This window comes from Bombus vancouverensis, chromosome 17 (assembly GCF_051014615.1).
Source record: "Bombus vancouverensis nearcticus chromosome 17, iyBomVanc1_principal, whole genome shotgun sequence".
Lineage (NCBI taxonomy): Eukaryota > Metazoa > Arthropoda > Insecta > Hymenoptera > Apidae > Bombus > Bombus vancouverensis.
Genome location: NC_134927.1, coordinates 6613363 through 6639993, shown reverse-complemented (window position 1 = coordinate 6639993; position 26631 = coordinate 6613363). Strand labels below are relative to the sequence as shown.

At 36.8% G+C, this 26631-nt stretch overlaps 2 protein-coding genes across 16 annotated transcripts in view; one reads left to right on the top strand and one right to left on the bottom strand.

Moving 5' to 3' along the window:
• The window catches only part of AMPdeam (AMP deaminase), a 34053-nt gene extending 10523 nt beyond the window's left edge, over positions 1–23530 (top strand). For 8 of the 15 annotated variants that reach the window (XM_076625865.1, XM_033349708.2, XM_033349707.2 and 5 more), the window contains 11 exons: positions 3643–3820; positions 16625–16778; positions 18586–18772; positions 20132–20481; positions 20626–20823; positions 20908–21203; positions 21275–21401; positions 21486–21649; positions 21734–22028; positions 22131–22241; positions 22312–23530. In XM_076625865.1, coding sequence (XP_076481980.1) covers positions 3643–3820; positions 16625–16778; positions 18586–18772; positions 20132–20481; positions 20626–20823; positions 20908–21203; positions 21275–21401; positions 21486–21649; positions 21734–22028; positions 22131–22241; positions 22312–22482 — 2231 coding nt within the window. In that variant the 3' untranslated portion in view covers positions 22483–23530. Of the gene's footprint in view, positions 1–2777; positions 2894–3642; positions 3821–7269; positions 7448–10845; positions 12219–16624; positions 16779–18585; positions 18773–20131; positions 20482–20625; positions 20824–20907; positions 21204–21274; positions 21402–21485; positions 21650–21733; positions 22029–22130; positions 22242–22311 lie in introns of those variants that run through there. The other 7 variants (XM_076625870.1, XM_033349710.2, XM_033349714.2 and 4 more) reach the window with 6 other exon arrangements.
• A 383-nt stretch (positions 23531–23913) lies between these two features.
• Positions 23914–26024, bottom strand: Efr (ER GDP-fucose transporter). The gene is made up of 5 exons (XM_033349545.2): positions 25633–26024; positions 25241–25457; positions 24849–25163; positions 24447–24598; positions 23914–24363 (listed from the first exon to the last, which is right to left on the bottom strand). Exons 1-5 carry the CDS (start codon positions 25707–25709, stop codon positions 24117–24119), a joined length of 1008 nt encoding a protein of 335 aa, XP_033205436.1. The 5' UTR covers positions 25710–26024; the 3' UTR covers positions 23914–24116.
• Between the last annotated feature and the right edge of the window lie 607 nt (positions 26025–26631).

Below are 26631 nucleotides of genomic sequence, written 5' to 3'. Positions count from 1 at the left end.
CTATCCTATAAAATGTTTGATAAGTGTAACCTGTGTAGCGTAATTTCCAACATAAACATTCCACCAACTATATACATATTGGGTACATATAGGTTACTTTCGTCATATGTAAATAACCAAGCGATGTGATCTGAATCGTATTTTCATTTCATGGTATACCTACGTATATGTGATAATACGTATCCTTCGTTTCGCAATAGTTGTGAGACATGTGCTTTGTTTGTCACGAAAGCAGTGGCTTGTTTAAGGTTGACTGCTTTCTCGGAAATTTAAAATAAAAATCTCATTAAAAAATGCCGTTATCTTAAACCTAAACCGATAGAATTCCCTCTATATCTATATAATATCATTCGCTCATTTATTTCACTTCTCTGTTTCCACTTTCTGTTAAAATTTAGTTTAATCCTAAATTAAACTTTCGTTCGAAACATTACGTTTTCTTTAATCGCGCTGAATTATTCAGAACGAAGTAGATGTTATATAAGCGTTGTCACTCGGGCTTGGTGTAATTAAGGTTAGAATCAATTTTGATCCGCAAATTCCATTTCGTGCTACTCGTAAGAAGTAATATTTCGATTAGAGGACGAAAGTAACAATTATTTTAAAAATTAAAAAAGAAAATCATCGAGAGGAAGTTAATTTTTATTTAAATGGAAATCAGCTATCGTTAAATTTTGCAGAAATTTTTCGAGGAATAAAGTTGTAAAAAAAAATATTAAGATTCATCTGTCTTGGTTATGTACACACAGCCATCGATATTGATTACTCTTAACCTAGACAAACGAAACTTCTGTCACCGATAATAGTGAGTCGTGACTGAAAACAATTCCTCTTGTCAATAATGGTTATTCATAAAGAAAAACAATTTTCGTCATCGATAATGGTTACCAGTAACGTAAAAAATGTTGGTCCTATATAGTATTCACAATCAAAATCGTTCAGAGGCAGATATTAATTCTTACGCCATAACTTAAAAAATTTAGTTTATAAAAGTTATCGTTTATGGTTTCAATTACTTTGTTTATCAAGTTGACTATAAAAGCTGCAAATTACAAAAGGTGATTAAATTGGGTACACATTGTGAGAATGCTCTCGCATATAGCCTCCAGCTTCAAACAAAGAATTTCGTTTCAGAAAGGGAAATATTATAAACGTGTGTAAATTTGGTTTACGTCGTTTATGATTAAAGCAAAATCAAACAACGATTGTCACGCTGTCAAGGTTGCTGGCGTATTGGCGTCAGAGAACTGCAACGTGTTGAAAGATTCGGATTCCCAAAAATAGTACTCGAACTCTGAAGAACAACATACACTTTGATTTAACTTGACTTCAATATTGCATATGTAAACAGAAAGCTGTTGCAACTTCTGGTCGGACTTAGAAATAGACTCTGCATGTTTATGCAAATTTATGGTTTTATGAACATGAGAGGAAGAAATGAAACTTACTAGAGATTTGCCTCGCATATTATACAGGGTGATTGTTATTCATTTAAGTACAGGTACATGTTCATAAATTGTTCCTTCCAAACGCGGAGGTGAAAAGCTAAATACGATATCGTTATCGATATAATACATGTCAACAATTGGTACAACTTTCGAGATACGCTCGACAAATGCAAGTAATATTTTCGTAGAAAAAACGTACAACATAAACACGAAATTATAATTCTATATCTAAATATGTACGTAAAATTACTATATAACATAAACAGAAAATGAGATTAAATATCGCCCTTTGACGTCAGCCGTGATTTACAACATTTTCGGTTTATTGTATGTATTGTATATGTTTGTGGTAGATCGCAAACGAACAAACGTTTTCTTTTTTCAGTCGGCGCTTTCTCACCGGGAAATTCCAAAATTCCACGAACTTTTTGATTAAACACATAACTCGCGAGCCGCAAGAGATCGAAAACAGACGAAAAGTTTTCAGACAAAAGCTACTTCTTTTAACGAGGTTTATCGTTTGGTAGAAAATTTATCAATGTTAGAGCGAATTGTAACGCGAAATCGAAATCACTCGCCTTCGCCTCTTTAGAACGAATTTGAACAGCAAATCCTCTTTATAAGTGGTCGAAAATCGGGACTTCTCGGCGATCGATTAACGCGCAGGGATTTATTGTATTTGAGATTATCGTGTACTCTTCTTAAACTACTCGTAAATCGAATCTGCCTAATAGTAAAACCGTCAAGCCAGTTACAGTGGCCGGTGCCAGATTCTTTGTTTTTGCAAATACCGAGAAATGCAAATATTTTTAGCAATATTAACGTTTACCTTTATTCAGATAGAAACACGGTTACACATACTCGTTTATTTTTGTCATGTTGCTTCAGCTCCAACTAATTACGTGCAATATATTTAGGTACACATTAACCAGTTAACTGTTGCGACTTCTTTGAAAAGCGTGTACTTAAAATGTATACTCGTCAGAACCAGCTAACTGGTTAAAGGTCGACAGTTCCAGTATCACGATTATCGTTTTCTTTTGTAATTACTCAGTCAGCAAACGAACGTTCGGATCTTCTATCGGGTTGGCAACTAAGTGATTGCGGATTTTGTCAATACCACCTAATGACAAAATCTGCGTCCACTTAGTTGCCCAAGTCTAATATGTCTGATACGACATATACATATTCGATTGCTTTTTTTTTTACTAATTGATATCGAGTTCTATTTGCAAGTAAACAAGCTGCAACTATCGTAGACGATCGACAGATTCGAGTAGAAATTGGCGAAATCATGTTCGATATTAGAATTCTGGCAAATCTTTCTAGACGAGCAGAAGAAAACTGCACGATGGTGCTGGGTAGCGAAACTGACTACTTGTCTGGATATAAGCGAAATTCTATTACGGAATGGTTGCAAAAAACGGGGCAGGCGGGGAACGATGGTAATTTTCTCGATGCAACGTGTATGTTTGCTGCGTTTACGTTAAATAATTGGCGGTTACAGTGAAAGCGTTTTCTAGTTCACAGCAACGAACTACGCACGTTGAAACTTACTTAGCAATTTGCATTAGACATACACAGAAGCGTACAATCTTGTTAACCAAGTGTTGAGGTAGTACCGCTAAACCAGCGGTTCTTAGTCTCTCGGTAATCACGTTTATTCTAAATAATTTCCTGTTGTCGCGTATATATAGTAATCCGTGTTTCCACTTGATTCAAACTTCGAATCCGTAACAGGCCTGAAATATTTAAAACGTTCGTCAATCGCTCATCAACGATCTTCAAATTTGCAGAGGAGATATTCGGTCTAAATAAATAAAGATAAATGCACATACACCTGGAACATTTTTTTAGGTACGCGTACTCCTTAGCCAGTTAACTGCGGAGTTTAGTTTTAAAAATCTCTTATGGGGTGTGTAATTAGCGCGATAAGTAAATAAAAGGACGAGTAAGCGCGTCGAACGCAGTTAACTGGTTAAATATTTTTTACTCGAGTAGTAAAATAACAAGTTGCGCGTGAGCGTCGCACCGTGAAGAGTTTGCGACCATTTGGGGTCCGCGGACCAGAGATTAAGAACCGCTGTACTCGACTAAACTCGTTTTAAGGCATTTTGCATCCGCTTTCGAGGTATAATAATACGTTTAGTGTAAACGTTTTCCTACTAAAAAGGGACCATGCTTTTCATTACAGGAAGCGAAAGTCCGGTGTTTGGTCTGGAAGGTGGCGGAACAGGTGCAGGTGGTGGAACCTCCTTAAGACTTGTACCGCACGAATTGCCCAATGAAATTTCTGCCCCCTATGAGGTGCCACAATTTCCAATCGAACAAATCGAGAAGAAGCTTCTCATACAGAGGCAATTAACCGTCAAGTAAGTAACGCGTTCGTAATTTTCTTCTAAAAAATGAACCTTGATTCACGCTGGTGATCATGGTACGACCGGATGATGTCTAATCAGACATCGATAAAACTTGTTTACACGTGACGCAATGAGAGCAGCCACGGTATAGTCCAGCCGAATTTGATCTGAAATACGCCAGTTCATAAATTGTACGAATCATACGTGGAAAATTTGGAAGCACGATCGCCTACTGGTCTTCTTAGTACTTCGGTTACTGTACTGGAAAGTTCTGTCGGTTTTTGTATTCTTCCACTCGCGATAGCGATAAAATATATTTAGGATGAGTCTTATTCTGATTCAATTTATTCGAGCTTATCCAGACGTTATTACGAATTATCTTACAGGTTACGTAAAACGATGTTCTTCGTTTATCTTTTATGATATTGTAAATTAAATTAAAGAATTGTAAGAGCATGTTCAAATATGTACGTGTAATCTTTACTTATCCAATTAGTCCACTTAAACATGTCACAATAACTCTATAGATTCGGTGTAGAGATGTTTATTTATCGATATAGATTTCATTATCAGTACTGATAATTCTTCAATCACGTTCTGTATATATATATATCTGACTAATACCTTAAGGTTTTCTATATTACCTAGGTCAAAAGTAATTACCTGAAAACTTTTTTCTTATGTTTGAGCAGTTTTCACTGCAATTTTATAAAAATGGTAATTATTCTTGTAAATGTTTGAAAACTGATGATATTACGAGTTTGTTGAACAGTTTGATAAATCGATTTCCTTGCTCCAGAATTCATGAAAATTCAACGTTGGAACGAGGTCATTCTTTAACCCGTTGCAGTAGTTATGTGTAGTCGCGATACAGCCCTTTCCAAAGCGCTACTGAGAATAGCGAGAGAAAAGCATAACGAAGACGGTTTTAAACGGCCTTAAGCTACAGCGTACTCGTATTCTCCAAAAAATTTAAGCTACCCTTATATCATGACATTAACCAAAAATTCTAGCAACGTAACTCCAAAATTATTGTTATAAATTATTATATTATAGTTATACGTACATTATATAACATTGTATAGGACACGATACTTGCTAGAAAATACTACTTATTAGAATAACATTTATTACAAGACACACTTGAAGTAATTTTAAAAACTACAAAATGAAATATGACTTACAATTACTCCAATAGTCGTAGTAAACATTCATAAAATTGCTGGAACGTACTACACGTTACGATCATTACTAATAAGTACAATTAACCATATACTACATTAAGGATATAAGTATTATACTTTTGATACGCACTTGAATTAAGATAAATAATATATTCAACTATGCTTTTAAGATTACGTTTAATTCTTCAGTTTAGGAATTTTTTTCATTTTCCAATTTGTAATCTTTTATTCGCTGCTGAGAGGAAATTTGCCTTTTCCATCGTGTAAAAAAGCCTGTAATCTTTTCCTGCCCTAGTCGTTCATTCTAGAGGTCATTTCGTGCTGTTAAAATAGAACACCGGTACATTTCCTTCAGGACATTCTATTAATGTTGAAAATTGCACTTTTATGCGATCCACTTGCGAGTCTCGTGTTGTCTTAAAAAGACGTAAATTTCATTGCAATGCGTTTTTATAGGCGGTCAGAATTTATGATCTCTTTTTAACTGCCGTCTATAATTGGGATTATCTACGAAGGTGCATGTACCTAATTCAATTCTATTCTTGGCTATTACTCTTGTTAGTTCCATACCATGCCTCTTGATGCGAGTGCTGAAGCTTCTGAAAATAAATTTTCAGTTGCGCTCGATTTCTATTACATTTGCTTGCTTAGACCAGGTGGAAAAAAAATAGCCGCCTAACGGAAGGTCAACGAGTACCTTCATATAATATTTCATTTTTATCATTCTAAGATTTGTGCAGTAAGCTAAAACTTGGAATAAAATTTCTACTAGAAAGTATGATTTTACGGCTCGACTAATTTTTTCACATAATTTGCCGTTAACATATTCTCAGTACAAGCACTATTACGTTTGCGATTAAAATGAGCACTGGTAAAATTATCTCACACGATAGATCTTAGTTCTTATGCAGTGAAGTAGCGATCAATACTGCAACGTAGATCTATCTGGTTTACTGTTTAATCTGCGGTGGTTACCATTGTAGCTGGTGTATTTTGTGTAATGTATAAGACGTGACTCTAACTAATGTCATGTATTATATATTATTTATATTAGATTCAAGCGCAGTACTTGCTGGTCAAGGAAATCGTTGTTTTCCTTGTCCAGCAAGGTAGCGTTTACCATAAAAACGCGGCAAAAGATCAGACGGCGCACAAGGAACATTGTCCGAATACTCGGAAGCGATTACGTGACGCAGTGAGACGGAAACGGTCTGAGTTTTGGAAAAGCGATGACTGAATCTGTTTCGTGCTTCGCTACGACAACTGGCTCATTCATCGCACCTTATCTAGCAGTTTCTGGCGAAGCACGACGTCGTGCAATTTCGTCAGCCTGCTGGCCCTCCTGCGACTCTTGACCACCCCCCAAATTGAAAAATCCTTCAAAAAAGAACAGAATTTGAAAAGGTAATGGATATAAAATGAAACGCGACGAATTCTCTGTACTTTCTACTGGTAGAGTGCTATGAATGAACTTGAAAAATTCAGCACCCATTCGAAATTCATCTTTTTGATCTTTTGCCACTGCCAATCTTATATCGTCAGGAACGGTGAACATTTTGTAATGGACTTGCAGTTGGAGTCGTAGAATCGTGGCTACCGACTACCATCAGATGTAATTGTTCTTGATCCATTCATACTCTGTACTAGTATACGTGTAGTATACGTAGTAACACATATTCGTTATCGGTCATTTCCTATATCGTTCTTTTGTCATAACTCCTTGACGATGCTCCCAATAACACGCATACGTTTATACGACACTTTTTCCTTATCTCGGTGCCTACAGAACGCAACGACAACGTTTGGCCGAGACAAAACCGGGGTAAACAAATACAGGATATAACTTTCTGTGACAGAATATAATCGGAATACAAGTTAGCAGATTAAAGTATCTGCGATGGTTATGTTCTTTGCGAGGATCACAGCTACGCATAGCGGAACATCATGGCGCGATGAAATTGATTTTCAAGAGCTGCCTTGTGGCGATACAATTGCGTCGTCTGTTACCTTCGGGTTAATTCCTAAACGATGAAACGAAAGCTTCTTTATAACGATAATAGAGGTACCGCGATTAATTGAAGCAGCGACAACCTATAGGGGCTACATCAAACGAACTACGTCTTCGCAATATGGACAATGTGGTTGCTTGGTTGACAATGAACGAGTGGCGCGATTCGGTGTGGCGCGACGATGATGGCGTGGCAGTGGCATAGACGTGGGGAAGGGGTTAGGTTGGGGTTAGGTTCGCGAGCAGCCTTCATGGCCGGCCTTTTAGTAGTCGTAAGACCATCGTGGTGGTAGGAAGTGCGCGGCGGTATGATCTGCGTGCAACGTAGATCGTTTCCGGTACTCTACCAAGAAATATCAGACTCGTGTTGGACGACCGCATGATCCCCGGTCGGCTTTACGATAGTCTTTCATGACCTCGCCACGAGAATTTCCGAGGCTAGGCTATGTGAGTTAACGTATCGATTGACAGAAATTTTTACATTCGCGGACTCTCGCCGCGTTTACTATGCCGTGACACCTTCGAATTACGCGTTACCGTCGTATCGATGAATAACGGAAAGGGAACGGAAATAAGACCGAGCCGCCGTCTCTTCCTGGTTAGACGTTCGCGTTCGCTTAGTTTCCCGTCCTGTGCAACGATAAACTGTCGAGCGAATTCTCAACGACATTTTGACACTTAAACACAGTGGCTCGTGAAAGCGTTCCAAAACTTACCACAGAATTCTTATTTACGGGAATATCGTGTACGTTATGCGTGTACGAAACTTTTCGATATTTCGTTGGCACCGTAGACGAGTAGACTGTGAATTTTCACGGAAACTCGTGTTCTTAAGGATATAGCTGAGAAAAAAGAATCTCCAGAAATTGAGAAATTGATTTAACTACCACGTATCATAGAAAGCGCTGTACTTTGGATGTTTTCTTGTGGTTCCTCATATTACGCGTGATTTGTGCAATTTTGTATTTTCAAATGAACGATCTTTGCATAAAGATGCGCGGTCTAGTAACGAGACACGACTGTCGTGGTTACGATAGTAAGATTTGAAAGCAGTCCGGAAATGTATGTAGAGAAGTTGGAAAATATTTATTGCAGACATACACTTGTTAACGAAACATTACTATGCAGGATGAATAAGTAGTCTTAGGCATGCCATTGGCGCAAGAGACAATTTCGCTACATACATTTGTGGCTTATTCGCTTCCACTACGTATCTTCTAACTTGTGCATACATTTTTTTGCATACATGAAAAATTAATACACAGCATGGACAGTGGTCTTCGACGTGCGATCAGTGCCAAAGATAATCTCGCTACATATTGTGTATTATTCATACAACGAACAATTCACTGTTCAAATGCTTTGTTCAAATACACTAACTTTTACGAAATCCGTAAAATATCTTCTAATTTTTACATACATTTTCAGATTCGTTTCAAATATTACCAATGTAATCACGACGGTCGTGTCCCGTTCCAGAGCCAATGAAGTCTCAAAACGTTTCGTATAATACGAGCCGTCTAACGCGAAAGTAGCGTAAGTCAGTTTTCTAGCTATTTGGTTTAACGCCGCATCTCCGAAGCTTAACCTTGATTCTGTTTCGTGCAGATGTGCTATCTTCAGACATAACTGTACAGTGACTTACATAAAACAGGTGTAACGTTCTTTAATATTATTGTACGTTACAGGATTCCGACTTCGCTCCTCGTTAATCAGTGATCGGCATTTTTCTGTTTACGTCGCTCTTGCGTTAACCGACTCGTATATGCATAAACAGTTCCTAGGAGCGTGCGAATATTTTCGTGAGCCACGTATACGTACATAGAGCACATATGCAGACGCATGATTCGACATTATGTTCTTTAACCAGTTAGCTGTTTTCGACGAGTATACTCGACACAAAGAAGTGGCAATATCTCGTGTTATGACGAGTATACTCGTCAACCGTAAAAAGTGGTCAGAATTTGGTAATTGCGACAAACTGCGGTAATAAAATTAAGAAATAAAGCAGTCTTTTCGGTGCAACTTAATCCTATATTATAACAGCCACATATATTTTTTGTTCGACGAGTAAACTCGCTTACTTTTTGCCACGCACTTTTTTGGCTATACGCTTTTCAAGGAGGTCGCAACAGCTAACTGGTTAACAGCTGCGGACACTCGTTCCTCCGAATATTTCGTGAAAAAATTTTCCGAACTCGTGAAAAGGTGCGGCAGTACTGCACTTGATATCGTCGAGGTTTACGAGCGCTCTATGTAACAGGTTACGCGTAGGAGATGTACGTCGTTATGGAAATTTCGTTCCCCCGTTTGTCGATCATCGACGCATTTCCTTTTCTCATGTTTCTTCGTTCAAGCCGCGATGATCTTCCTGTCGTTCTTACCGCAAAATCGTTGCGCATTCGTAGCGATCGTAGCAACATATGGACGAATACGGCCGTTGCTCTACTCGAAACCTATCGCGAGCAAATTCTGTCTACGTCTTTTATCCAACAACCATTGTATATGCGATCGAAGTGTTTAACAGTCGAATCGTACATGCGTTATCTTCGCACGATTTTATTCTGTTTGCGAACGCACACGTGCAGTACTATTTACGAATAGCGTAAATATCGCAGATACGTTTTATACGCTCATTTCCTAGATTCTTACGGTAAAGTCGACTTAAAACCTCGCGAGTAAAATCGAACGTGTTATTGCACAGATATTACGGTAGAATTCCGACAAGTGGTATTTTTTTTTCGAATCGTCGTTACCGTTCGTCCGGTAACGAGAAATAATGAAACGCACGATTGCCTTCGATACCGTTTCGAAATGCCCGACGACGATCGTAAATATTTACATGTTTCGTGACAACAAGACGATTGAGGGGCTCAGCGAAGAAAGGCCATATGCTGCAATTTATATCGACTCTTTGTTTTTTCTATTATCAACTATGTAGCTCGTGCGTTCTACCGTTCGTTTCATTGCCTTCCAGCGATGTAGCGTGTAACCTTCTGCGAACAGGATTAAATTAACCCTCCGTAGGCAAACGTATTCTTTTTCTCTCTCCGTGTTCTCTCCTACGTTAACCGGAAGATTTAAATTAAAGGGCAACCGTTTTACCAGACTTTGAAAATATGTGGGAAAATTTCGAAATGCTTATCGATATCTCTGTTGCGTTTTTCATGCTTCTATTGACACGTTCAGCGCGGGGTCGATACGCGTATCGAGGAGGAGGAAGAAGCTCTTTAGCGGCGGCGCCGATACATGTATCGACATTATTTTCTTTTTTAATATTTGTCAGCGGTGTTTTTCCGTGCGTTCTAGCCATTTCCTAGGTGAAACTAAGCGGGAAAAACTGTTTTTCGTTTAATGAAAAAAGATCGTTTTCAATCGTGTTATCCCTATCGCCTTGCATTCTCGTAGTATTTATTTAATTGTCCATTTATAGCGCATTTAACTAACGGTAGAAGCGAGAATTTTGGCCGGTACTGTACGACTTTCCTCTATGTCTAGTGGGGAAAGAAAGCCACGTTATTCCGTCTCCTTAGACAACTTGCAATGTAATTCTTACGTGCGATCTATATCTGTCCGTATGTGTTCCACTTCTGCATCGAAGCTTGATGAAAGTGCATAAGTATTGGGACACCTGATGGCATCGTAAGAAACGCGACGATCTACCTAGCTCGCGAAGCAAACTGTTAATCGCCACCAGTTAGCTGTTTTCGACGAATATACTCGTCAGCCGTGAAAAGTAGTTGCAATTTGCTGCTTAAATCGCAATTTGGTAACTGCAATAAACTGCAGTAATAAAATTAGACAATGAAAACATTTATTTCTATCGTTAGCAACAGCTAACTGGTTAATATTGACAGTAGTACGCAGCGCTAGTTTGTTGTATTATTATTATTATTTATCGTTATTTATCTTGCTGCAACGAGGCTCGTGTGTACGATCTTTGGTTTGGAAACTTGTCGCTTGTTCCGTTCGTTTTATAATTCGTACTAGTAGAACATACGTTATTTGGTTTCTGTTAGCTCTCTTATGCAGCGAATATAATTTTATGCTTCGTACTTGACGGTTAATGTTCAGTTGGTCGAACCTATCTGTAGGAATTGTAGGGATGTAACGTGCATATTGAATAGACTGCGTAGTTTTGTGCAGCGGATTGACTTGTTCGAGCTGAGGACACAGAATCAGAGTATTATAATAAGATATAAATTCCATGTATGCGTTCCGTATGTTTTTGTCTGCCAACTCACCACGTAATTCTTTCAACATAAACAACTTCCATTTGTACAAAATTTTTATATCTACGCGCTTTGGATAATTTTCAATATGTTTTTGTTTTCGTCTTCTAATGTCTCTGGCTTTTCCGACGCCGCGTATTTTGCCTAATTCTGTTGACGCTTGCACCACTTTCGTATTTTCTTGCAACAATCAGAACGCCGATAGTTTCCTACCAAACTGTCGTAACGAGAATTCACTCGATGGAGCAGAGGAAAGAATACATCGCACGTGAACGCTAATAAAACATGTACATATTTGAAAGGAACGAAGGCATCGGTCGCTGAGAAACGTTATAATCTCATAACAAAACGTTCGGATATTGCCGTTGTTTGCCTTTGGCAGACGGTTTAACGCTTGGACAGAATACCGTGCAGTAAAAAGAGCTGTTCGAATGTACGTCGATCAACGATTAAGACGATCGCGGTTTAACGTTAACTTTCTCCAGAAGAATTTATTCTTCTGCTGAAGCTGATTTTGCCGTCAATTTTTAGTACCACGTGTTCGCACGTTTTCCACGTCTGGGTCCCTCGATTGTAAACTGGCTAACGTTTAACCAGCTAACTAGACGATCGTTCGACGAGACGCAACGCGTTATGGATGCGATGTGAGCTTAGAACGAGGCCAAACGTAAATTAAATCCCGCTGGAAAGTTGGCATTGAGACGAAACGAACGACCAAGTTCGCGATGAGAACTGATAATAAAATGTAACGGATAAGGAAACTGGAATATCGTTGTTTGCTTTGTCGAGTTTTGCGATAAGTAAAGAAAAGAGAAATGAAAAAGCATGCGACAAGAAAGGAACATTTGCTTATGAGAACATTTCGTTTTTCGGACGCTGTCAGCGTGCATGCAACAGACGTAAAATACGAGAGAAGGATCGTGTAACATGTTCGCTGGTGCGAACGAATCGAAACGATGGCTCAGGGATAATAGGATACTCTTGAGGTAAATTAAAATGCCGTCATCATGATTCCTCACACCTTTTAACCCTTTTAGGACGGGGCTTTAAAGATAGACACGAGGAACGATCATTTTTTGTATTACCCTTAAAATGTCTTTTTTGCGCGTGATAATTTTCGAAGAAATCGATAATACGGGATCCGACGTGTCGTATTCTTCGCGCTCGGATCAGTCGGATCGCCGTGCGTTTCTTGTACGATGGTACGAATATTCTTTTTGGATCTGACGAGTGATTTTCATCCGTCTTCGTATGAAACGAAAAGTATCAGGCTGTGCCAAAAGGTTCCTTCGTTTTATCAGGAAACAATAGATGCACAGCATTTTTTGTTTTATGTTATTTCATCGAACTCCGTATGATCCAGCTTGTCCTACTACCACTGTTGCTACGGAGGAATAGTAAGAAGACAAAAGTAGCGATAGAACAAAATGGATCGTAACGACATAGCTCAACGAAATAATACAAAACAGAAAATGAGACTTTTGAGACAATCTAACAGTTAGCTTGGATAATAAACGATAAGATTGCAGATCTGGTCGTTGAATCGTGCAGTCTGACGACGCTTTTCGTTAATTGCGGTTGAAAGTAGCAGAAAGATGAATTTAAGACGTTTCGTCTAACTAAACGTTATAAATAGCGAGAGATATAATCTCTATGCAGATTTTTGGAGAAATTCAGAGCACCTTACGTACGTTCGCCGTTCCAGCGCAGCGATGACGCAACTGCAGAGAAAAAGGTGATTTCTCAGGAGACGAAGCGAACGAGTTTGTTCGTCCGGTAAAACTTGTAATTAAATAACGGAGGAAATGTACAACGTCGAGATAAACAACGTGGTTCGCATTCTCTCTGGTTTTACTTTTAGCTATGTTTACGACACAACTTACGCCGTTATTGCTACGAAGCGCGTCAGCTAACAACAAATATTTCAGTAGCGACGTTACTCTCATCCACTGGTCAACAACGTTCGGAAAATTATGAAACTTTAAAGGAGCGTCCAGACGATCGATATTATCGTCAATATTTAAGGTTCTCAACGATATCGTACGTGGCAGACGCTGCGGATGATCGATATACAAGGTGTTTGCCGTCCCAGTTTTGTTTTCCCGGCCAGACGCTGTCTATACACGTTCTACGGGCCGAGATAAGAAAAAAAGAAGTTACATAAACGTACGCCATTGGAAGAGTCGTTAAAGAGTTACGAGAAAAAAGAAAAGATATACGCAACGAGCGGTGACGAACGTGCATTACCACGACGCAAGGTATTAATAGACGAGAAACATTTGTATCTGGTAGTAGCCAGAAGCTATCGTGATTCTTGTACGACTTGGAGTACAAGTTCGTTTCAAGATGTTCGGCATTCCTGTCGATACGAGATTGGCAGCGGCGAAAGATCGAATTTATTACCCCTTGAAGTTCCTGGTTTATTACTCGTTCGAGTTGCGGTCGTAGAAGTACATATTACGATATCTTCTGAGTACTACCAGATGTAAATATTCCCGATCTATTCCTACTTTATGCAGCGATAAAGGAAGTTCGCCAAGGAAAGGTTGGCTTGCTAGGTCGTTTTATTTTATTTCATTAATTTTTTTTCTTCTTTTTTCCGTTATGACTCCACGACGAAGCTTCGTGAACGAGATCGAACGTTCCTAACTGTTCCGGTTTCGCGATGATGCGATGCGTAGCGGCACAGCTGTCTTCGCGCGGTGAATCTTTGAGAGCTTCACTCAGGGGATTCTATATCAGTAGAAAATATTACATTGTCCCGAAAGTTTCTTTCGTTTTCCAAGGAAATGATGGATGAACACATTTCTTGCTTATATTGTTCTATCGAGTTACGTATGACCCGTTTTGATCATACGATAGAGATACATAGATATATTAGAGATAATACAGCGTACGATACGTAGAGATAAAACAAAACACGTTGTGCATCTATTATTCCCTTAGAAAACGAAAGAAACGTAACTCAAAAACTCTACGAATCTTGAACGACGTCGCGTCGTTGTTGAAGCAGATGTGCGATACGTTTATCGACGTTTTTCCCTTATCCTGACCTACAGAATATATCGACAAGGTTGGGAAAACCGAGGTCACCCTGTATATCGCCAGTACAATATCGAGAAACTTAAATATTGACAATAATATCGATCGTTCGTACGCTCCTCTATAATGGAAAGATCAGGTATGTCTGAGACTAGCAATGCGTTCACTTCGAAGGTCACAAATTTGCGGATACGTCGCTATTGCGCTGAAACGGCGATATCAACTTTGTCGACAATTCCCATAGAATTGTTGCGACAATTACGGTTATCAACTGCGTTAAAATTGTCAATTACACGTACGTCCAAGCTTTGTGGTTTCTCTGTGTGTTTTATGGTCTGTATTTAATTTCGACCATAGTCGGATTCTCTTTTTCCGCTGTTCTCGGTAAAATTTGTATCTTTCCTCGACGATGCCAACGAAGAAAGACAAATTTTCCCCGCTTTGTAACTATGTATTATTGATGTATATGTAGATTATCGGCTATTAATTTTTTTACATTCTGATTCCTCTTATCTCGTTAATTACTTGACTCGATACATTTTATCGCTATCGTACGTTCTAATATTCTTTTACAATGCGTTATCCGATCGAACGCACTTATTTTACGATTTCATTGCCATTTGTCTTATCGTAAAGCGAACGAAACTTGAAATTCGACGCTACGACACGTATATTTCAAGTACATTGTAAAAGTTGATTGCGATTTACATGGAAGCGCACGGCCAGAAAGCCTGCTTTAAAGAAAACTTAATCGCTCAAAGATACTGAAATATTCGAGTCGTATTATATAAATATAGCGCATACCCGTCCTGAACCGGTTAAACAGAAACGACAGGTTCGATGCATCTAATTTAAATACGTTAGCGCGTGTTCAATGACTTTTCTTTTCTCGTTCGATAGCAACGCTATTCTTTTACATTTACGTACTTTTAGCTCGATCGTAATTCACTTTTTCATCGTTATCTTTCTTCGTGGAGCAAAGACGAAATGCGAGGACTTTGTTCCGTACCAGGGCTTCTTAATCTGTAGGTCGCGACCCCGTGTTACGCGAGTTACGTAACAGGATTACGGGGTCGTCGAAATTTTTGTAAATGCCACGCTGTACCGGTGAAACGAACAATGCCGATCGTCCGTCGTCAAAGGATCGAGAATTCCGCCAGTTATTAATCGACACGGATATGAACCATCGGCTTTTTGAAAAATCGTTCAAATGGTTTTTAAAAACCAAGATATCTTCCACGAATATGTTCAACTCTTCGAGCAAAAATAAATATGCAAATTTAATTTTGTCCCGATAAGTGGTAATGAGCGATAAAGTTACAGATATAACGAAGAATTGTTTAAACTTAAACTTCTTTGATCTAGTCGCCGATTAACGTTTTATTCGTATGTTTATTGTATTATACGTACCTTCTCGTCTGTATAATTGGGGTGGCGAATAGGAAAAGTTTAAGAAGCGCTGTTCTGTACGAACGATAGTTCGCAATCACGATGTTCGAATGACGTAGGCTAGCCAGCAACCATTTAAACGTAGCTTAAAGTTCCAATTTGTCTCGTTAGAAGTACGCTAATGGTTTGTCACTGGATCGATTCAATTTATGGAACTGTACAGGGTTCGTAATTCGTGGTACGAATGGAGCCAGGCAGATTCTATAGCCGAAAACAAGACGAAAATCGAAAACAACGAAATTTCGTTGGAGGCTTCGATTTCCTTTCGGAGGATCAAGTTTGAGCATTTGTCACAAGACGCGCGTGAATTTTCATCCACGCTGTTAATCGTCGACTGTTTGTCGCTGCGAGAGAATCGTCGGAGGACGACCACGTATTTCATACATTGTACGAGATGAGCAAAACTACGTGTCAAAGTTTAGTGCAACTTGTTGGATCGCTGATTCAAAGGCAAAGCAACGAATTTTATTAAGACCGAGGCAGGCAAAGGTTGTTTGCTGGCGTGCCTGATTCCGATTTCGTAAAGAATGTCCTGCCTTTTCGTAATATTTGGTATGGTAATACGAGGTTGAAAACGTACGTTTTCATAAAATTTAGCGAGCATCGAAAAATTCAGTGATCCCTGCAAGAATGCGATCAACTTTTTGTTTACAACGTAGCAGCACCTGTAGCTCGTTCGTGGATCCTTAAACGATAACCCGATGCAAATAACTTGATCTCTGTATAAAGTTTTTTATGTACTCGTTATTTTCTATCGATTTTTCACAGATTGGCCAATATAGCTAATATATATCAGTATGTGTCGTATCTCGTAAAAACTGTCGACGCTTGTTCGTTCGATCGCGATTCAGGCTTCTACGTTTGCACGAGTGAAAAAATCATGTTTAGAGTATTCTTACAGAGCTGCCAAGGATTTAGAGGAACGTCGTAGCCATTATGAACCATCGCTCGGCCCCGGTGTTCCCGATGACGTCGATCATATCTTCAATCTCGAGGAAAATGACTTCGTGCCACACTTCCAGAGGGTCTCCATATCCGGCGAAGATACTTCCGGGGTACGTTAAGACCGAATCACACAGTAGTCGTTTGAGAACGTTGGTAGTATTCGTAACGCTCGTAAAAATGACAAAGTTACGATCGTTGGACGTACTTTTGGTTCTTCCAGTTTCCAACCGTGTCCTTATTAATAGAACACCTGTGTTATTTTTTTAGAAAACGAAAGCAACTTGTGCGACAATCTGATATTAGATGCATGTGTCTTTGGTCGGTGAAATAACAGTTACATTAAGAAGAAAATAGATAAAACGGTAAATTTCTTTCGGACACCGAAGAACTGATAAGTTTCGCTATCTAACTCGCCTCCCTTCAAAACTGTCAAACGCGTTCAAACGCAACGATCAAACGCGTTCAACGACAGATTTCCAAGCGAAACTGGAGAAAGATTAATACGCTTTGCTTTCAACGAAATACTGTTACCGATTGATTTTGTCAATTACTCGGTTATAGGGATATTGCGCCGTTTCATATTAAGTGCCGACCCATATTAGGTACAGTTGTCCTACGTTGTGCTTCGTTTGAACGTTCCGCGAGCATTCCACGCCGCTTTTCGCGGATCTGAACCAGGAAGAACCGCAAATACGTCGTCCAATCATCGTGAAAGTCTAAAACCAACGATTACAATCATCCTGAAATAAAATTAATCGTTTATTCGTTACTTTCTATTCGTATGTTCCATCGTCTATTTCGAGTAAACGTAACTTGGCTAGATTATGCCGTATTGTGGTCGAGCTTTTACGAGTAGCTGTCGATTATCGTTACTTCGTTGTCATGCGTTGTAACGGATAGAACAAATTGATCGAGTCCACGCGTAAAATCTGTGTTACGTAGGAGATTATGCTTTTTTGAGATTTCTACGAGAGGAAACCCTAAGAGCGCGCTGCCTTACGTAGGAAACCTCTGTTGCGATTTCTCTCTTCCGTAACCAAACCTCTGTTCCATTATTTTATAAGAAGCTCTTTTAATCGCTACACGATCGTATCGTACGATGCGTAACGATCTAAACATCGATTTCACGTTCCAACGAAATAAAAATGAAAAAATTAGGGTGGTGATGTGACAATGAATATCAACGACAGTTATAAAAAGAATCCATGATTTATTGAAATTCGTAAAAGTAACGATATACGATGATACGATGCAGTATGTACTTTTAGATGCACGGTAGAACCTCGACGAAATCGTAGAAAAGATTTTGATAATGTATACACACGTAATCGATACATGTATTTATGTTTAATTAATTATTTAATCGGTCGAGAACGTTTGATGAATCGCTTTAGCGATATCTCGGGGGCTACGCTTCGAAATTAAAATTTCAAGTTAAAATCTTGGAAAATATTGGGTAATGGTAAATAATGGTAAAGAGATTCCGCTGGTATATTTATCGTTTATATCGAGCCGAAATTTCGAGAGTGAAGAATACGATACAGTATGTCGATGAACTGGTCCTGATATCGGTTACAGCGATACGAAGCCAAAAATACCGTATCATTTAAAAACGTCAAGGTAACCTCGAGGTATCTTATCGAAAAAACAACTTTTTGGAAATTTTTTATACGGCGGCTTGTAGCTGACGAGACATCGATCGACTTTTGTTTGGAACATCAGATTTTCTCACACCATCGGAAATAGCCAAAAGATCCTGACTACGGTTACATGGTACGCCCTGTGTATAATTTTCTATAAAATGTCTGACACTTTTTTAAAGAAATGCAGACGGAGGCGAAAGGAAGTAACTCTGGAGACTGTGTATACCGTTTGTATAAAGTTGCAAAACCTAACTAAAACATCGTGCGTTTGCAGGTACCCTTGGAAGATCTGCAACAAGCGTCGCAGATGTTGGTTCAGGCACTGGCCATACGTGAGAAATACATGAATAATTCTAAACAGAGCTTCCCTTCTATAACATCGCGATTTCTACGTAGCGTCGATAAGAGGCCAGTGAACAGCGACGACGAAGTTCAGCACGATGATCGTAAAGCCATCGCAGGTATTTATTTCAAATTCGCAGAATACTACCTTCTTAACGCCTGACAATCTTTCTCTCGACGAATCCCCCTTGTACGTCTTGTACGTCAAGTAATGTTCTCGACATCTTAAATGTTCATGACGTAAAGTTACTTTAACGTATTGTTTCTCAAGGTAAGAAGTTGCAGTTAGAAGTTGAAAGCGAAATCGTGGACGTTCTAATCCGACGCATACATCGATGCACTGATTGAAGACGCACCTCTGAAAGGTCCTCCTCCCTTATTATCCTTCTAATCCTTTGTTTCAAACCTACTTCAAGCACTGGTTCAGACACAGATTGGCCAGTACAGTAAGCGAGTAACAAGGAATTTAGGCTATCGTTGAAGTCACCGACTACCGTTTACCTATATCGGATTTGTCAGCGACGCCAAATTTCATCGACGATAGCTTTGGCTGACAACAGCTTTAACCGACTGACGCTATTACCACAGGGAAATGAGAGAAGATTTTTGGCTTGGATATGTAGGCTTATTGCTGCAGATAATTTATAGATGACCGGATTAAAAGTACCAACCGAAATCCAATACACAGCATAAGCTGAAGAGCAATTAAATGAGCTTTGATTCGAGTTCAGTCAATTTATGTTTGATTTAAAACGAGCCAAGTTTCAGTAAATATAGTATATACGGTACGGTCCCATTGTGCGTCGCAAGAGAAATTTCGTCCAAACGTGAACGAAGCAGGTGATAAGCTTGGCAAGCGTTGCGATTCTAGCGTAAACGTGACAAGTTGCTAATGAACTCCATTAAAGAGACGCATCCGGTAAATTTAGTGAAAGAAATGCTGTTCCGTTCTCCTATTTGGCCGGAAGATCTAACAATTCGGATGTACTTGGCTGAACCGTTTTACCGTACCACTGGTCGTTTGCGAACGGGCAAATTATAAAGTAGTTCGTTGTTTACTTGTTACTTGCCACTTGATTGGCCGTGTCTGAACCAGCTTTAACCCTGCTGCGATCGTTGAATCTGGCTTTCAAACAACTTCAACGGAGAAAGACATTTCATCGTACAAACGAAAAGAGAAATCATGCGCCTGAATGATGATTTTTTAAATATTTTCCTCAGATTTGAGAAATGTTCTCTAACGATAGAAAGACAGAACTGGATCTGAAATGATTCAAAGGACGTGCAGCAGGGTTAGATCATATCATCTTACATAGCACACGTAGTTGCTTTTCTGTCCATGTATCGATGCGTATAAAAACGTTGAAATTTCCCAAAGAATAAATGGAGTACTGTATTACCTTGCAAGTAATTGCATATCGTAACTCGAGATGAATGATGTTTTAATACTTGTCCTCCCTAAACAATGTTACTATTAGATCATCCTGTGCACGCACCTGCATCTCGAGGAGATCCGTGGGAATGTGAATTTCCTATGGCAAAGAATTACATAATTGCTCCCGTTAACGGTGTCTTCAATTTGTACGCTAATGAGGAAGATTTAGCTAATGGGAAGCCAGTCCCTTACTCGTATCCTGACTTAGCCACTTTTGTCAGGGACATGAACCTTCTTTGCGCGATGATCGCCGATGGTCCATTAAAATCTTTTTGCTACAGAAGACTGAGTTATCTTTCGTCAAAGTTCCAACTGCATGTGTTACTGAACGAGCTTAGAGAACTTGCCAGTCAAAAAGCAGTCCCTCATAGGGACTTCTATAACATCAGAAAGGTTAGTATGGGAGAGCCGGATGTACTTACAACTTACAACTAGCAGCAAACAGATTGTATCACGGATTTACATCATGAACGTTTTGAATTCCAAAGAGATAATATACTTTTAAGTAGATTGAAATGTTGGTTCTATTAACTTCAGGTTGATACCCATATTCATGCAGCATCTTGCATGAATCAAAAGCATCTGCTCAGATTTATTAAGAAAACCTTGAAGAATCACGCAGATGAAATCGTCACGTACTCCAAGAACAAAGAAACAATGACTTTACGGGAGGTATTTCAATCGATGAATCTGACGACTTACGATCTCAGTGTTGATATGTTGGATGTGCATGCGGTAAGTTTCCATTGATATATCATACGTATGGGAAGATAAATTTCAGAATAAAATATTTACCCGGGCTTTTCCTTTTTCTTTCAGGATAGAAACACGTTCCATAGGTTCGACAAATTCAACGCCAAATACAATCCAATCGGCGAAAGTCGCCTGCGTGAAGTGTTTCTAAAAACGGACAACTATTTGAATGGTAAATTTTTTGCAAGAATAATCAAGGAAGTCGCCAGCGATCTCGAAGAATCCAAGTACCAAAATGCGGAACTGCGTCTTTCGATTTACGGCAAAAGCCCAGAAGAGTGGGACAAATTAGCAAAATGGGCAATTCAAAGTGACGTGTATTCGGACAATGTACGCTGGCTCATTCAGATTCCTCGGCTTTAGTAAGTTATTTAGCGTATATTCAATTAATATTTCAGCTAAAATCGTTCTAATATCTGCCGTTTCCATTTAGTGACATTTTTAAATTGAACAAATTGCTGACAAATTTCCAAGAGATAATGAACAACATCTTTCTTCCCCTTTTTGAAGTAACCAATGACGCTAATTCTCATCCAGAGCTACATAAATTTCTCCAATACGTAAGCAGATTTTTAACAATAAACGTTGATAATATTTGGAATTGGTATGGTATTTTAGAATCATCGATACTATCATCGTTATAGGTAATAGGATTTGATTCAGTTGATGACGAGAGCAAACCTGAAAATCCTTTATTCGATAAAGATGTCTGTCCACCCGCAGAATGGGATGATGTTGAAAATCCTCCTTATGGATATTATCAATACTACACTTATGCCAACATGACCGTCTTGAATCATTTTAGAGCGTACGTATACACTTTCTGCGACTAGTAATTCGCGTTAGTTCTCTGATTAGACAAACATTTGATGTAGAGTATATTATTTATTAGGGAACAAGGTTTAAACACTTTCGTCCTCAGACCTCATTGTGGCGAAGCTGGTCCCATTCAGCATCTTGTTTGCGGTTATATGATGGCAGAAAATATCTCTCATGGTCTTTTACTTCGAAAAGTGCCAGTACTACAGTATCTATATTATTTAGCACAAATTGGGATTGCAATGTCGCCTCTTAGTAATAATTCTCTTTTCTTAAATTATCATCGTAATCCATTACCCGAATATTTAGCAAGAGGATTGTGTGTAAGTCTTTCCACGGATGATCCTCTTCAATTTCACTTTACCAAGGTCAGCGTGATGTAAAAATTGTCCGTTTATTCGTTCGAAATATCTCTCGCTTACGCCTCTTTTATTTACGTTATCTAAGTTAATAATAATATCTTTTTATAGGAACCGTTGATGGAAGAGTACAGTATTGCTGCACAAGTATGGAAGCTTAGTTCGTGCGATATGTGTGAACTAGCGCGTAATTCCGTGCTTATGAGTGGTTTTCCACACAAGGTATGCGTTCTAGGGCTACTCGTAAGGTAAACAAATTAACACCATATAACCATTTTGTCTTACTTTATAGAGTAAACAATACTGGCTTGGGCCAAATTATACAAAAGAGGGTGTGGCCGGTAATGATATTACGCGAACGAATGTACCGGATATTCGGGTGGCCTATCGATACGAAACATTAGTCGACGAATTGTCGAATATTTTTAAAGTTGTCGAAAAACCCGAAGCCGTTCCATTTTAATCCATAGAGATAGTACAAAAGATCCTTGAACATAATATAACAATTATTCTACAATTACAAAATAGTATTTATAAAATTCGACGAAACTACGATGAGAATTATTTATAAAACGAATCTTGTAACGTAAATAATTATGTGATGTATGCTAATAATTGTTGTCAACTTTTAATGATACTTTTGCAAGAAGTTTCTTTTGTTGGATATTAGTTAGATATCACTCGATAATGTACATTACAATAATGTTAATTGCATGATTTATACGTGATAATTTTCCCTTTAAGATGTTTTGATAGAGAAAACAAGGTTATTCTTAAGGTTAAATGTATAAACACTAAGTTATAAGAAAACGTCTTTCACTCAGGTTCCAAAATTTTAATGTAAAACAGGGAGAAATTAATCTCAAATTTTTCATATACGTTGACCAATTTAAAAATAGTTAGATATTAGATGAAATTCCAATTTCAAGTGTTACTAATCTTTATTACATATATGTATGTGAATTAAATTAGAATTGAGTATCGTATTAACTTTGTGCAAAAAAAAAAAAATGTAAAATATTACAAAGCAGCAATTCATTTCTCATATTTTAGTCATATAAAAGTATGTCAGTTCAGTCTTTTCAATTTTAATGTTATTTACTTACCTTTTTGTACATTTATACAGAAATTGTGTATTTGTTTTTAAAAAATATGTTTAACTCAAATATGGATAGTTTACTCCGAAGTAATATTTCTCTGTATAATATTTATATAATTTTCAACTTTATTAATATTAAATTGAAGGCACTAAATGTAGTACCTCTTGTAAAATAATTAGATTTATAGCAAACATAAAATTTATTTTCAGATCATTATTATGTAATCATTTCCTCCTTCGTTTTTGAGACAACTTTGTGATGAACGAGCTTTTACTGGCAAATATATGATGATATATCAACATTCGTAACGAATCCTAATATTGGATATAAATTGTTGCTAAATAGAAATGATGTATGTATTGTATAAGGTATATCTTATAAAACAAAAATATACTTGTACCGTCAAAATAACATTGTGTTTAAACTTAAAATATTTTATATCCCATGAAAACATTCTTGTATAATGTCACAAATTTAAAAGCTTATTGATTTTACGAAATAAATCATATTCATATAAGGTACCGAAATTATTAAAGAACTATTTATATATATATATATATATATATAGTTCTTTAATATATATATATATATATATATGTTTATCTACATAAATCTTATCTAGATAAGATATCTAAGATAAAATAGATAAGATTATCTAGATATCCATATAAATTGTTTATTCATAAAAAATTTTGTTTATGTAAAATAAAAATACGCAATTAGGGGAAAATAATGTATGTACTTATTATGTTTTCCATGATATACGTTATAGACAAATAGATTTCACAAGAAAATAGAGAAAAATCGTCTTTATTTCTTAGTTCTAATAGATGTAACTTGAAAAAAACAAAAATGATCCTTTTTCTGTTTTCTTATTGTTACAATTATTACATTCATTCATAAGGCATTTTATTCGTTATTATATCATCTACCATGTTCGCTTTGCTTTGTACAGTTACATCAAACAACATATAACAATATCTAACAATTTTATTTATTATTGGGCTTTTTTAATCTTCTCCGTAGATCGCAGACTTTCTGTAATTTTCGGTAATAATTCTGTAAATATTACTGTTCCTAGAAAGACTAAAATTGTACCAATCCAGTGGTACAGTGTGAAAGGATTTTTAAAATATATTATAGAAAAGATTAGAGATAAAAATTTTCGTAATGTTATGACTAATGTCACTGTGAGTGATGTACATTCTGCTGTTAATGTAAAAACGGAACTAATGCACACATATCTAAGATTATTGTCAAGGATTATAAATTATTAAAATTTGATTGTGTATATTAATCACATATCTAAATATTAGCGAAAGGATACTGTGTGAGAACATTTCCCATAAGATATAGAATTAATTTTGGCATTTGTAGATTAATAATTGATATCTTTATTGGATCTGATGCTAGAGCATACATAAAATGATCCCAGATATTAGGAGCCAATGTTAAAAAAAATGGTAAAGGTAGTAAATGCTGAAATCAGATATTTAATTATATATATATATAATTTATATTATTTACTACATATTATATCCAGTTTAAATGTATACACTCTATATAAACGCTTTTGAAGAGAATCCAAATTAATCAAGTTTCTCTATTAAATGAAACAATTCTAATATGAAGACCTTCTCCATATTTTTAATGTTTACAGACATAATGGTGTATGTATATTTAAACTGAACATATTCTATAAATTTGTAAATGAGATAGAAAATTATACCGTGTAATATAAAGCTTCTCTTGGATTTTTTCCATACTTTTTATGCAATACTTCTTGATAGATACCCATTCTTGCAGATACAAATAGTGCAATTGTCAATAATGATATACCTAATATCCACCAAAACAAATCATCCCATGGTGTTGTAGGTACTTGTTCTACATTCTTGGCTTGCAAAGATTTAATTTCTTTGCCGCTAACAATAGTACAAATAGCAATTCCAAGAGTTATCATAAATACTGACAAATATTTACTAAAAACATATCTCTTCTTTAAAATAATGATACCCATAATCATATTAGCTATTAGAGAACCCTAAAGTTATTGAATATAAACAATAATTATTTGGGAATTCAAATTTTGTACAATATACTTCATATTTAAATACTTACAGCTCTGAATATCATATGTAATGGCATGGGTATATTAAAATCAAATGCATAATTATTACAAACATTTGCAACAAAAAACATTGTTACTAATATAAAGTAATCTTTTATTCCTATATTGGGTTTTATAGTCCCACATTTTGAAGTAAATAAAAATCCTTCTATCGATATAAAAAGGAACTGTGCAAATGTAATAAGATTTCCACTGCCTGGATCATCCCTGAAAAAGTAATTATTTTTATTTTGTCGATAATAGGTAATGTTTGATTTAGTATTTCACAATTCTATATCGTTATATCGTTATAAAAGATGCAAGTTGTTATGTTAATAACTTTGAGAGTAGTATATAAAGATAATGTATAGAATATATCTGAAAAACAAAATGCAATACTAACTTAACAAGAAGTTCCAGGAAAACGACGTTGCTACAACAACCGAGGAACACGCACAATATCGCAATAGTTGCACGCATATTTTATTGTTTAATAAATATCACAGGGTTTAACCTAAAACCATGAGGCGATAGGGCGCTCCTTCGTATTATCAGAAGTATTACTATTCTACCACAAAATTATGTGAAACGTGTTGTCTAATAACTGGTTTAGTTATCAGTAAGTCACGATACATAATAATCTCGCGTATCATTTAAACGTCACATAATTTCTTCTATATATATAGAAGAAAATAAAGAATGCACTGTCAGTATATATGAAGGACTTTATTTATTTCATGGTCGTATACAACTAATGCGACTGTAGCCTCTAACAGTCTCCATACATACTATAACTTAATAGCCTAATGTAAGTTATGTATCTTATATAAGATACGTCTTACGCAATAAATGTTCAAATCTATGTATAGCAAGAAATTTTATTTCATTTTTTTTAATAAATAAAATTGTTTTCTACTGGAATATAGTGACGACAACTCTTGTTGCATTACCAAAGCTCTTCTTAGGTATAGACAATATTAAGGTATTGAAATCCGAAGGATGAAATTCAAAAATATAAATTCGAAAGGATTCAAAAGTTAAAAAGAGAATCGGCCGCTTTTTCTAAACTGTGTTAAATAAAAATCATGTTGAAAAAGACTGTAAAAACAGAACACAGAGACTGTATAAAAAACTGATATTTGAAGCTAGCATAAAGAGCGAAATAATTATTATAGAAATATACTAATGTATAATATTGTGTGTGTTATATTATCTATTTATAAGTATGATGTTTAACTATAATTAGTTTAAATTGTTAATTACTAGTTTTTAAAGAATGACATTTGCTTTTAACAGAGACTCTTAAAAGACAGGATAGGACATTTTTCCATCTTTTTCTATTTGTGAATATTTTTGAATTATTGAAATATATTTATTAATAACAGTACGAATAATGAAATAA